The 14,785-nt window shown below is 39.2% G+C and overlaps 1 protein-coding gene across 4 annotated transcripts in view; it reads right to left on the bottom strand.

Annotated features, from left to right (window-relative positions):
* SDK1 (sidekick cell adhesion molecule 1) overlaps nucleotides 1–14,785 on the bottom strand; it is a 989,261-nt gene that overhangs the window by 616,734 nt on the left and 357,742 nt on the right. For all 4 annotated transcript variants that reach the window (XM_063667220.1, XM_063667221.1, XM_054494717.2 and 1 more), the window contains exons 3-4: nucleotides 9,511–9,617; nucleotides 6,509–6,656 (exon numbers count right to left, since the gene is read on the bottom strand). In XM_063667220.1, the coding sequence (XP_063523290.1) occupies nucleotides 6,509–6,656; nucleotides 9,511–9,617 (255 nt within the window). The remainder of the gene's footprint in view (nucleotides 1–6,508; nucleotides 6,657–9,510; nucleotides 9,618–14,785) is intronic.

Below are 14,785 nucleotides of genomic sequence, written 5' to 3'. Positions count from 1 at the left end.
ACTGCCCATACTTCACAATCCAGATCATTACTGGCAAGTTGTCTATTGCAAAGCTGACTGAAGGTTTGAAACATTCATCTATAAACTTTGCATTTCCAGGAAAAAAACACTCAAGAATACTTGTGCTTGCACATTCCTGTCAGGTAGGCTACAGGATGCAATTCGAGCACAAGAACCTGCAATTAAGCAAAAGAATGGCACTGTACAGAGTTAAGTTTTTGTGTTCTAATCTGATAACTACCAACATAAATTACATCATGGAGGAAAGAGAAATATAGGATGGCATCAATATTCACATTTCATATTTTGAGAAATAAATGGAAATAAAAAATATATCTAAACCAAAATAACACAGAACAATTTTATTATCAAATTAGACTGTATTTATAAGACAAAGCTATGCTCATCTTTGATATGCAAAGATAGCAAACTTTGGACTCAGTAAATCAGAAAAATAAATATACGTGTTTTTCAACTTCTCTGATAAAACCTGTAATTACCTATTCAAATTCTGAATATAACTTATTTTCAATTCTCTCAAAATACTGTTCGTCTTTCCAAGATATTTTTTCTTCCTCATCAACAGCATTTTTCCTTGAGGTTTGTCCTCATTTGTTTTCCCCTTCTGCTGAAGACGTCTGTGGACATTACATGACTTTTCTTCACATTCATTCCTCCAGCCATTTCAGCACTGTGTATCTCCTATGCATACCACGAGGCCAAATGTAGGTAGAAAAACAAAAACATTTTAGGTGGTCAAAACCACCTAAAACTGACTGGGCGTGGCGATCTGTAATCCCAGCACTTTGGGAGGCAGAGGCAGGTGGACTGTCTGAAGTCAGGAGCTCAAGACCAGCCTGGGCAACATGGTGAAACAAAGTCTCTATTAAAAATACAAAAAAATAGCCAGGCATAGTGGTGCACGCCTGTAATCCCAGCTGCTCTGGAGGCCAAAGCATGAAAATCATTTGAGCCCTGGAGTTGGAGGTTGCAGTGAGCTGAGATCATGCCACTTCAACTTCACTCCAGCCTGGGAGATAGAGCAAGACTGTCCCCAACTTTCAAAACAGAAAAGAGCTTGATGTATTTGCTAAACTGAAAGAGACTCTGGCCCTGTAGCCCCCAAATGTGGGAAGGAATCTGAATTTTATTCTCTACAAAGTGGGAAGTCTTTGGAAGAGGTTGCTATTTTTGTTTTGAAAAAAAAAAAAAAGACAATTAAAATTGTGGTAAAACATAATTTAAAAAAATAGAGAAAGGGTGTCACTTTATCATCCAGGCAAGACTGCCATGGCGTGATCATAGCTCACTGCAGCTTCAAGCTCCCGGGCTCAAGCCATCTTCCTGCTTTGGCCTCCCAAAGCGCTGGGAGTACAGGTGTGAGCCACCATCCCTGGCCTAAGATTAATTATTTTAACCACTTTTAAGTATGGTTAGTGGCACTAAGTGCATTCACGTTGTGCCATCATCACCATCATCCATCTTCAGCACATCTTTTCAACTTATGAAACTGTACACATTAAACATAACTCCCTGCTCCCTCCTTCCCCCAGTCCCTGGCAACCACTGTTCTGCTTTCTGTCTCTATGAATTTGACTACTCTAATTATCTTGTGTGAGTGGAATCATATGGTATTTATCCTTTTCCACCTATTTTTAATTAAACATAGTATCTGAGATAATTGTAGATTGTCTCTACTTTCAAAACATACCAGTCTCTGACACTCTTCAACCCCCTCTATGCAAACCCAGGTTAATCCATGTCATTTCAAGTTGAAAGCTGGTCTTCTAAAAGATGAGAAAGACTAGAGCAACGTATGGAAAAAATAATTAAAAACATAAAATATGATCAGCAAATAAAGTGGAAAGAATCAGGCTGATCCACAAGTGAGCATGAGACTGAGTGTCAGGCAGACCCGGGTTTGAACCCTGGCTCTGCGTGTATTGGCTGTGGGCCCTGGGGTAAGTAATTTAACATCCATAATCTTCCATTCTGATAACTATACATAGAGCTAATTATACCTGCCTCAGAAGGCAATTGTGAGGATTAGAGAAGATACGTTTAAAGTAGGTACTCAATAAATAATAGCTCCTGTTAAGATTATTAATAGGCTATTCAACTAATTTTTCAAGTTAGGAAACATTAGACTTACTGTTTCCCTTGAAAATGAAAAAGAAATCATTTAATTATAAGCCTAAAGCTCATATTTTAAAGGTAGATAATGAGGTAATGTTTAAAAATGGAGGTGGGGAGAGAAAATGAGCTTCTTTCACATGACAAAGGTGCATGTATTAGGGAACCAAACTCACACAAGGAGGTTAAAAATAGGTGCAGAAAGGCTGGGCACGGTGGCTCACGCCTATAAACCCAGGACTCTGGGAGGCCGAGGCGGGTGGATCACAAGGTCAGGAGTTCGAGACCCGCCTGGCCAGCATGGTGAAACCCCACCTCTACTAAAAATACAAAAATTAGCTGGGCATAGTGGGGTGCGCCTGTAATCTCAACTACTCAGGAGGCTGAGGTAGGAACATCACTTGACCTCGGGAGGCAGAGGTTGCAGTGAGCCTAGATCAGGCCACTGCACTCCAGCCTGGGCAACAGAACAAGACTCCGTCTCAAAAAATAAAAATAAAAAAAAATAGCTGCAGAAGCTTGACCTGCATTTCAATATGTGGGAAGCACCTTGAGTCAAATGCTCTAGTTTTTAAATGGCATCTCTGTGGGTATATAACAAATGTGATGCCATCTGACTTGTGCTACCAATCCCGTGGGTGCGAGGAACGCAGAGATACCCTCCCATCTTCAGTCAAAAGCTGTACTTTCTTAGACATGGAAAGCAATATATTGGGTTTTCATATTTAGATTTTTTAATTTTTAAACATGTAAACTTTTTATTGATGCATAATAGATGTACATAGTTTCAGGGTACATGTGATCATTTAATATTCATATAATTTGTAAAGATCACATCAGTGTACTTGGGATATGAAAGCTATATGTCTTTGGATGATGTATAAACTTGTGGAGAAAAACATACCCATACTGATTTATGTAATCTTGCACAGCAGGTACTTAATAAATGTGGGGTGATGATGAGGTGGAAAATATGAAACTAAAGGGCCTTGTAAAAGTGTAAATATCCATAATCAGCCTCATTTCATCTCTTTAAAAAATGGTATACTGCATTATTTTCCTGAGATTAGAGATTCATCAACAGCTTCACGCTTGTAAGCAGACCATTTGTTTGATATTACACCAACTTAAAGCCCTACTAGCGTCTTTACTTTATTAGCTCACCAGGAATTAAACAGGCTTTAGCATGCATTTGCAAGTTTAAAAAATTTATGAAATTAAGAGTTATTTCATTCTATACCCTGTCATACTCGTGAATAAGTGCTGTCTCATGCATATAGTGAGAACACAGGTTAACAGGTGGATTAACACAGACTTATTTGCTACTAAGTTCAAAGAATTCTTCCACTATGAATTTTGCTGCCACTGACGTTAATTAAAAGCTCCAGTGTTAGAGGAAAACCTAATTCAATCTACTTGTAGATTGCCTAATTCAATCTACCTCCCCATCCCTGGTACCAATTCTCCCCCAACATTCATCCTAAGTTTGCCTGGTCATACTGTGCTCAGCACTGGAAACTTCTAGAATATTTATACAAGAATGTATCTTGCCTGCCGCCACCCGCCCCCCATTTTTTTTTTTTTTTGGAGACAGGGTCTTGCTCTCTCACCCAGGCTGGAGTACAGTGGCACCATCGTAGCTCACTGCAACCTCCAACTTCTGGCCTTAAGCTATCTTCCTATCTCAGCCTCCCAAGTAGGAAATAGCTAGAACTACAGGTTCGTGCCACTACACCCAGCTTTTTTTTTTTTTTTTTTTTTTTAATTTTCAGTAGAGATAAGGTTTCACTATGTGGCCCAGGCTGTTTTTAAACTCCAGATTGCTTTAAACTCAAGCAATCAGCATCCTAAAGTGCCAAGATTACAGGAACAAGCCACCGCAAATGGCCCTTACCTGCCTTTTTAAAGCCTAACAGTCTACTAAGAATGGAAATCATCATTCTCAGTAAACTATCGCAAGAAGAAAAAACCAAACACCGCATATTCTCACTCATAGGTGGGAACTGAACAATGAGAACACATGGACACAGGAAGGGGAACATCACACTTCGGGGACTGTTGTGGGGTGGGGGGAGGGGGGAGGGATAGCATTGGGAGATATACCTAATGCTAGATGACGAGTTGGTGGGTGCAGCGCAGCAGCATGGCACATGTATACATATGTAACTTACCTGCACATTGCGCACATGTACCATAAAACCTAAAGTATAATAATAATAATAATCATAAAAGAAAAAAAAAAAAGAAAAAAAAAAAGAAAACCATTCAAAAAAAAAAAGAAAATGACCTAAGGGACTCATCTAATCTAGAACTAGATTCTTCATCACCTCTAATAAATGGTCATCTAGCTTTAAAAAGAAAAAAGAAAAAAGAAAAATTGATCCTTCATTTTTGTTTCATCCAAACTCGAGGCATCTTTTATTATTGGAATCAATATAAAGGTGGATACCTAAGTAACTTGTAATCAAATAAAGAAAAAAGGATAGCAATTATCCCATCTTCTAAGGTAACTGGTATTTTTACTAGAATTTTAAAATATGCTGCATGCATATATAATATATATATAAATTTTTGTTCCCAATAATGAAAATAGACACATTTGTGAAATAAGCTTAAGTGGTGGCTCATGCCTGTAATCCCAGCACTTTGGGAGGCCGAGGCAGGTGGATCATTTGAGGTAAGGACTTCCAGACCAGCCTGGACACATGGTAAAACCTCACCTCTACTAAAAACACAAAAATTAGCCAGGGATGGTGACGCACACCTGTAGTCCCAGCTACTCAGGAGGCTGAGGCAGGAGAATCGCTTGAACCTGGGAGGGAGAGGTTGCAGTGAGCTGAGATCACGCCATTGTACTTCAGCCTGGGTGACAGAGCGACTCTGTCTCAAAATAATAATTATTACTAATTATAAGTATTATATAATTATTAATAGTAATAATAATTATTATTATTATTTAGGTTCCAGCCAGATTCTGGTCCAGAAGTAGAAGACTGGAGACATGGGGCTTAGGGAAGGGATTCCACAGATGCTCAGGTGGGGGTGGGAGACGAGAATCACCAGGTTTAGGGAAAGGATTCTACAGATGCTGAGGTAGGGGTGGGAGATGAGAATCACAAGGTTTAGGGAAAGGATTCCATAGATGCTCAGGTAGGGTTGGGAGACGAGAATCATGAGGTTTAGGGAAGGGATTCCACAGATGCTCAGGTAGGGGTGGGAGACGAGAATCACAAGGCTTCGGGAAGGGATTCCACAGATGCTCAGGTAGGGGTAGGAGATGAGAATCATGAGGTTTAAGGAAGGGATTCCACAGATGCTCAGGTAGGGGTGGAGATGAGAATCATGAGGTTTAGGGAAAGGATTCCACAGATGCTCAGGTGGACCTGTGAGACGAGCATCACAAGGCTTCAGGAAGGGATTCCACAGATGCTCAGGTAGGGGAGCGAGCAGGTGGGTTCCCACAGAGACTTTCATAGTTACATGTAAAATCTATTTGGCAAATGACCTCACACATATTCTTTTTGAAAAAGCAGAACAAGAGTGTTTGCTCCTGATGAATTTTTATCTGAGTGCAACCACTGGACGGCATAAATATCTGACTTCCGGCCTAAGCTTACAGCATTTCATGATTCTTCTGGAAATGTTCAGCCTTGAAACCTTTATGTTTGGAATACTGTCTTTAAATTAGGTTGTAAAATGTCCAGTTATGAAACATATACCAAGTGTTCTTTTTAATCACTTAAAGCTCCAAGTGAAGAAAACCTGTCTGGCATTAGATAAATATCTTGAATGTGAGATAGGCAAGAACACCTTGAAATAATGCTTAACTAATCACAAAGCAACTATTCTGCAATAGATGGGTGAACCACTAATTAGATGAAGAGAAATAAAACTGTCATGGTAGGATAAAAGGATAAAGAGAAATAAGCAGTAATTACTGTTTTATCATCAGAGAAAGTAGTATCAAACACAGCTCAATAAAAGGAGGGGGGAAAAAAACCCACAGCTCTTCAAGTAAATACCAGCACTCATTAAATTAGTACTAGGAGCCAAACCCAACTCAGGGATGACAATGACATCTTAAAAAGTACATTCAAAAAAGAAAAAAATGGACTGCAAAGTTGGGTAAGGGTGCTTTAGTTTTAGGGCATGCAACATTCTGAAGAATAATATTACATGGTTATTTGCTTAAACTGCTTAAAAATATTCAAGCCAGTCCTCAAATAGCTGTTTATTAAAAATTAGGATAGGACTCCTAGACTAGTTTGCTCTTTTCAAATCATCAGTAACCTTAATTGGTACACTTACTGTGTAGATGGTACCAGCAAGTGACATTACAATTGTATTTGAAGCTTTAGTGTTTGGAGCAACTTACATTCTGTTGCTTGGAATAATCTTGTGCCCTTCTCTAAACCAAGTCACTTGAGGTCTGGGGTAGCTGGTGATGGGCAGGAGGTTTAGAATTGCTGCACGTCCTTGAGACACTGTTTTCCTCTGGTCTGTAGCCATGAAACTTCCCATATCTGCAGAGAAAAAGCAGCGCTTTCAAGTTCTAGAAAACATTTTTGGGGGAGGGAAGGGGTCACAGATGGAAACAGGTACGTGTTACAGTAAAGTCACTGATGCTGCTACACTTCACGCCAGGATGAGCGAGACTGTACGGCAGCGCTGACCAACGAGGATCTGCTTGCGAGTGAAGCAGTGGGCAAGCCACACGCCTCCAAAGCGCCCACGCTGCACATTCATCAGCAAAGCCACATGGTCTTTGTCCTACCTGACAATACAAGGGAATGTCTGCAACTGTCTGTGATACTGAAATGAAATGCTGAAGCCATCCTAGAGCCACATGAAGCAGTTTTCTCAGAAACTGTCAGAAAATGCATCCAGACAGCTCTTAGCTCCTAAATCTTTCAAACTCATTCTAGCCCGGCACCAGCCCTTGCTCTCCTCAGCTTGTTTCCTTCATTTGTGAGGTCACTGTCTCCCGCACAGATCTTTTGGGAGCAATATTTCCTAACCACTGAAGAGTCTACATAGCATTCTCCCACTGTCACACTGTTGACTTAATTTGGGGCAACTAGCTTTTGTTCCAGTATTTGTTCTACTGGTAAAAAACATTTAAAAAATGGGGTCACAAGACAAAACATAGCTATTAGAATGTAGGTATAAATGGCTAATTTTAAAATTTGTAACATTTGAAAATTTTGAATAAAATTCCATATTATGGTCAGATGCAAATATATATACAAATAGATATGGCAAAATAGTGTATTTTTATTTAAATGTAAATAAGTTTGAAATAGTCCATAGAAGTGCTCTATTATCAATGTCTTCTTCAGTCAAAAGACATTTTGTATGTCACAGTATCTAATATTTGAGGGAAAAGATGAAACAAACCAACAAAACAGATTAGAAAAATACTCATAGTTATTTCAAAAGAAAATGAAATTTGTTATCAAAGCAAAGGAGAAAAGAAAGATTAAAAAAAAAATCTAAAGGCAGAGCACAGTGGCTCACACCTGTAATCCCAGCACTTTGGGAGGCCAAGGCGGGCAGATCACCTGAGGTCAGGAGTTCGAGACCAGCCTGGCCAACATGGTGAAACCCCATCTCTACTAAAAATACAAAAATTAGCTGGGTGTGGTGGTGGGTGCCTGTAATCCCAGCTGCTCGGGAGGCTGACGCAGGAGAATCACTTGAACCTAGGAGACGGAGATTGTGGTGAGTCGAGATTGCGCCATTGCACTCCAGCCTGGGTGACAGAGCCAGACTCTGTCTCAAAAAAGAAAAAAAAAAAATCGAAGGGCTAGAGATACAGAACAGAAACAAAAACATAATTAAGCAAAATTCAATTTTATAAAATAGTTTAATATGATAATTTTGAAGCTCTTCTTAAAATATAATTTAGGTATTCGTCTTCACTCTATTTAATGATTACATTTTCAATCATTCAATTGAATAAAAGTTCTCAATTATTCTGCAGCATTCTTTGGCATCACAATTTAGAAAAATTTAAGCCTTCCTAGTGATTTTAAAAAGCATCAAACATGTATAGCATCTCCACTTCACTCAGTCATTAGGCTTATGGTAGAATAACCAGATATTATTTTATTTCATCTACTCACATTGAAAGCTACAAGACTTAATTGGGGTTAAAATGACAAATGAGGAAATTGTGTCATCACCAAATAGTACAGCCCAACTCAGGAGCTCTTTTGTTCTCTAAAGTTTATAATGATATATTAAAATGTAATGTAACATCTTATAACATTTTTTTGCTTACTTTTAAACAAAGAGAAATTTTGGTAATACATCCAAGATATAGTAAAACAAGCCAGGCTCACTCTTGTAATCCCAGCACTTTGGAAGGCTGGAGCAGGAGGATCACTTGAGGCCAGGCATTAGAGACCAACCTGGACAATGCAGTGAGATCCCTCCCCTACCAAAAACAAAAGAAATTAGCCAGATTAGCCAGGCATGGTGGCACACACCTGTGGTCCTAGCTACTCGGGAGGCTGAGGAAGGAGGATCACTTGAGCCCAGTTCAAGCTTGCAGTGAGCTATGTTTGTGCCACTGCACTCCAGCCTGAGAGACAGAGATAGACCCCGTCTCAAATATATATTTATTTATATATATAGTACATATATATGACATATAATTATATACGTTATGTCTCTATTATACATACACATATGCATATACAATAAAGCAGGCAGTCCATTTTTACTCTTCATAGGTTTTGAATTAGAAAAAGGACTAAATACTTTCACAGGCCAAGTTCACTCTCCTGTTTCTCCTCAAGACTACATGAAAATTTAAGCTTCCTGCATTCTTGATATCTCCTTCATTTACTTTTAAAAGTATTCATTCTCCAAAATGGATCTGCTGAATAAAGAATTAATAAATCACTATCACATGAATGCCATCGAGGACGCTCACTATCCATGTACCTTTTGTGGTGCAGCATAAAGATTTCTAAACAAATCGTCACTGGAAAGAACTGACAATGAATGAACTTTGACCTAAATGAGCTGAACTTTATACTTTAATAACATTTTGAATCCAAACATAGTACAAGCTAAGAGCAGGTGATTCATAAAACAGAAGGCATCCCATTCACTTTTTCGTCCTCCCCAGGGCCTCATACGGTCCTGAGTCTTTTCAAAGGAAGAAAAGTGCCCTTTGCCTCATCAGCCCCTCGCCTGGCCAGCCACGCTGGCTGCTTACTTATCTCTCACTGAGTTTAGCAATTATTCTACTCGAAATAGAACCAAAGATAAACTCTCAGTTCGTACAATGGTGAAAAGTGATTCTGATTCACTCCCCAGCAACACTTTGTTCTTTAACATTTGGACATCTCCTTACTATACACATACATGCAACTTGAACTTCTGATTTTCTTTGCAGGAGTGCTCCCATTCTGTTTCGCACCACGCAGCGGTAAAACCCAGCATCGAGCTTCTGCAATGATGGAATAATATACCTGTTGAATAGCAAAAAGATGTGTTAATGCTTATATCCAGTGTTTAATGGTTATATCTCACCATCAGATGCTATTTTATCAAACAGCACTGGCATCATCTAGTATATGCTCAACAAATATTTTATTTTTGGTAACCTAATATCTGTGCAATCCTTTCCTAACCATGACACTAACTAGAACCACCGTTTATTTTTTTTTTATTTTATTATTATTAAAGTTTTAGGGTACATGTGCACAACATGCAGGTTTGTTACATACGTATACATGTGCCATGTTTGTGTGCTGCACCCATTAACTCATCATTTAGCATGAGGTATATCTCCTAATGCTATCCCTCCCCCCTCACCCCAACCACAACAGGCCCTGGTGTGTGATGTTACCCTTCCTGTGTCCATGTGTTCTCACTGTTCAATTCCCACCTATGAGTGAGAACATGCAGTGTTCAGTTTTTTGTCCTTGCGATAGTTTGCTGAGAATGATGGTTTCCAGCTTCATCCACGTCCCTACAAAGGACATGAACTCATCCTTTTTTATGGCTGCATAGTATTCCATGGTGTATATATGCCACATTTTCTTAATCCAGTCTATCATTGTTGGACATTTGGGTTGGTTCCGAGTCTATGCTATTGTGAATAGTGCTGCAATAAACATACGTGTGCATGTGTCTTTATAGCAGCGTGATTTATAATCCTTTGGGTATATACCTTGTAATGGGATGGCTGGGTCAAATGGTATTTCTTTATTTCTGAGATTATCACACTGATACCTGTCTCCCCAACTGGGCTTCAAATATCACCCAAAGCTATGATCTACTTCTGTCTTATTCATCACTGTAACCATGGCATCTAGCACAGTGCCATGCACACAGGAGATATAACTCACAATTGGTTGAAAGAGAAAGGTTAAATAATGAAAAGTCATTGCATTTAAACTAGCTCTCTCAGTCAAAAATCATTTATAATTCTCTCTCTGTAGAGCGTCAGAATTTCCAAAGATTCCTAGAACTGGCAACAGTCTTAACACGATGTCTTGTGTCACTCCACATGAAGGGGCAAACAACACTTTCAAGATGAGATACAGAACTCGTCAAGGCAGAGAAAGCAATGCCACCCGGACGACTCTCTCCAGTCACCAATGTGGACGTCTCAGCATAATGTATTCACTTCCTTTCCTTACTTCTCCACGTATGCCCTGATGTTAACTTTAAAAACTTTTTCAGAGGTTAAAAAGTAATTTCATTTGTATTTTTCACTTCTGTGACTGTAAGTAATCATCCTTCAAATCCATGCCTGTCTACACTTTATAGTATAATTTCAAAAGAAAAAAATAATTAAAAGACACAGTTTCTATAAAAGCCTTGCTTTAGGTTTACTGCTGGTTTTGTAAATTAGGATGTTTTAAAATCCACCAGCAAGTAAAGATAGGTAACCAACCGCCACTTGAAATGAGTCTTACAACTCCGGAGCCCACACCTTCTAAGCTGCCCAAGATGGTACAGTAATTGAGTTCTCGGCCACATTCACAGACAAATTAAGAGTAAGGTGTGAGCAAACTATATAGCTAAGAAAGAGTTAATATTCAAAATACATGAGAGGCCGGACGTGGTGGCTCTTGCCTATAATCCCAGCAATTTGGGAGGCCGAGGCAGGCAGATCACTTGAGGTCAGGAGTTTGAGACCAGCTTAGCCAACACGGTGAAACCCAATCTGTACTAAAAATACAAAAATTAGCCAGTGTGGTGGCACACGCCTGTAATCCAAGCTACCTGGGGGGCTGAAACAGGAGAATCACTTGAACTCGGGAGGCGGAGTTTGCAGTGAGCTAAGATTGCACCACTGAACTCCAGCCTGGGTGACAGAGCAAGACACTGTCTCAAAACATAAACACACACACACACACACACACACACACACACACTCTCTCAGTCTACATCAGGAAAAAATAGCTTTAAAAAAAACCCCTCAATTTTAATAAGGGCAAAGACACTAGACAGACATTTCTCCAAAGCCACACAAATGGTGAACAGATATATGAAAAAGGGCTCAACGTCCCTAATCATCAGGGAAATGCAAACCCAAACCATAATGAGATGTCATCTTACTCCTATTAGGATGGCTACTATCAAAAAATGAAAAACACATGTTGCTGACGACGTGGAGAAAAAGGAACTACTGTACATGGGAACGTAAGTTGGTGTAGCCACTATGGAAAAAATGTTTCTTACAAAATTACATATACAACAACCACATGACCCCCAAATCCCACTTCTGGGTATATTTCCCAAGAACTGAAAGAAGGATCTCAGATGTCTGCCCTTCCACGTCTACTGCAGCATTATCCACAATTAGCCAAGACATGAAAACAACCCAGGTGTCTGCTGAGGAATGGAGAAAGAAAAGGTGGTGTATACACACAATGGAATATTATTCAGCCTTAAAAAGAAGGAAATCCTGGCATTTGCTACATAGCATGACGTCCTGCAGGTTCATCTAAGTGAAGTAAACCAGACACAGAAGGACAAATCCTACCTGATACCACTTATAAGAGGAATCTAAAATAGTCCAGTTCATAGAAGCAGAGTGTGAAATGGTGGCCACTAGTGGGTACAGGGGAGGGGAAGCGGGGAGGAATCCAAGGGCAGGAAGTTTCAGCCATATGAGATGAGTGAGTCCTACAGAGCTTCTGTGCAGCATAGCATTTACAGGAATCATACTGTATTACATATTTTAAAGTTTACTAAGAGGGTAAGTCATGTGTTTTTATCACACAAAAATACTAACGAAGAGGGCAGGAGGAAACTTCTGCAGGTGATAGATTTATGCCATATATAGTGGTGAAAGTTTCATGGGCATATAATTATCTCCCAATTCATCAAGCTGTATACATTAGATATGTACAGGTTTTTCTATGTTGATCATATTAAAAAATAAAAATGAATGTATGCACATTGCAGTTGAATAAGGTACATCATATATGAACAAAAAACAAAAGAGTAAGACGTGAGGCTTGGATGCTTTTCACATATGGGAAGGTGTCTACCATAAGAAAGAAAAGGAACCAGCCTGGGCAATAGGGCAGAACCCCCTCTCTACAAAAAATACAAAAATTAGCCAAGTGTGGCGGCGTGAGCCTGTAATCCCAGCCACTTAGGGGCTGAGGTGGGAAGATCGCCTGAGCCCGGGAGGTGGAGGTTGCAGTGAGCCAAAATCGTGCCACTGCACTCCAGCCTGGGTAACAGAGCCAGATCCTGTCTCAAAAAAAAAGAAAAAGAAAAAGGAAAACAGAAAAGAAAAAAAAAAAGAAAAGAAAAGGAGCTCAAATAGGAATAGACTATTTTCCAAAAAGGGGAGAAGAAAACAGAGTGATGGTACACTTTATCCACCTAAAAAGATGTTCCAGTAATACTTGTCTACTATTTAAAAGTATTTCCTTTTACAAAGTATAACCAGAGAAACTTTTTCAAAATCGAGTAAAAGACAAAGTGTGTGCTATGCTGTATTTGCTCAGTTCCCAAGCATACCTTGAATCACTTATATTCAACTAATTGCTCATGTTTTTATTCAAGTATGCGCAATTAGGCAACCTGAAAAAGGAACTGATAGGCATTAATTTTAAGCGACTAAAACATTTGAACAACACAGGTAATTGAAGATTAAGCAAAAATTAATCAAACTATGTTTTCCCCTCTGATAATCTTCTTGAGCTCCTAGGGAAAGATTAATAAAATCTTTTATAAAGAGAAAAAATATTGCTGAGTTTTAATCTTAAAATTTTTATTCTTTTATGTGGAATGGTTCATCTAAAACAAAATTAATTAGTGAATACGATCACAATAATGTCAAATTGAACGCAAAGAGTCAATGCCATTTATTTAAATTACAAATCCAGACCAGGAGTATGTGTGGCTTTGATTATTACATGCTGTGATTACAACAGACGGGAATTTTGAGATTAGCTTAAAACAAAGTCAACAAAAGTTTTTGGGAAGAAATGGCATAAGTCATTGCAGTATGTATTTAAAACACTACAAAGACAGTTTTATCATTACAGCATAACCATATTTATATGATTGCTCATTCTACTTTTTCCTGTTTTTCAGTACCTAAATAGGTCTTAAATTCTTATGAATTTCTGTAGTAATCCTATGTACTAATGCACAAAAATAGAACTGCTTTCAAACAACAGGGAGAAATAGAGACAAAACTGAATATTAAGCATATGCTGTTTTGTACCATCTCTTTAGTCTAATGTCTCACCATGGAAAAAAATATGAAAAAAGTTGCAAAGTCCTCCACCTATTATGGGAATTCCTACACAAATTATGTTCACCTAACAGATGGGGATATTCATTGTAAGTCTATTGTTTATAAACACACATTTTTAAGCAGGCAAAGTTTCCTGGCTCTTTGTAAGAAAGTATGATAAAATCTTAGCACCATATGCCACTAAAATATAGAAAATGCCTGTTCCTATTTCAAATCAACACAGCAGGGAATGTTTGCATTCACTCTATCAAGGCAGAATTCTACTCAACTAACACAGTGTTTTCCAGCACCAGTTCATTATCAGGAATGGCAAAGAAAATAAAACACAAATCCAAACAAAAACCAAGGGCTTAAATGTCCATTTCTGCAAATAGGAGAAAGCCTCAGTTGTGACCTGCATCTCTGAGTGGACCACTGGACCAACCCTAGAACTTCTTTAGGAAGCAGCATCAGGTCTATCTCAGCCTAGGAACAATTGCTTGAACTAGACATCTGACATTTTCCGTCTACCGAGGATCTGAACCACTTCCCTATATTTGGAGAATTCGCCACCCTATGAGCTTTTGTGGAGATGGGGCTTATCTCAAATTAAAGGCTGAAAAGACCACATCTGGATATTCCCAGACCACTCACCTGCCTCTACAGGTACCAGGTCTGAGATACAGCATGGCCAATTAGACACATTTGCTCTGGATTTTTAAATCTGGGGTTGGTGATGCCCAGGAAGAGGGCTAAAGGAGAACTCATCTGACAGCAGCGGTGGTGGGGGCACAGTGGAGCCCTAGTCCAGGGGAGTAGAGGAGTGTCCAGTGCCAACTGGGGCAGAGGCTCAAGCAGTGATGTCCAGTATTTGGTGGGGCCAGCAGCAGGACCCTCACAGGACCAGTTTTGGAGTGACTGTGT

This window comes from Pongo pygmaeus, chromosome 6 (genome assembly GCF_028885625.2).
Source record: "Pongo pygmaeus isolate AG05252 chromosome 6, NHGRI_mPonPyg2-v2.0_pri, whole genome shotgun sequence".
NCBI classification, from domain to species: domain Eukaryota; kingdom Metazoa; phylum Chordata; class Mammalia; order Primates; family Hominidae; genus Pongo; species Pongo pygmaeus.
Note: the sequence above shows the minus strand (reverse complement) of the source record. Positions and strands in the feature narration are given on the sequence as shown.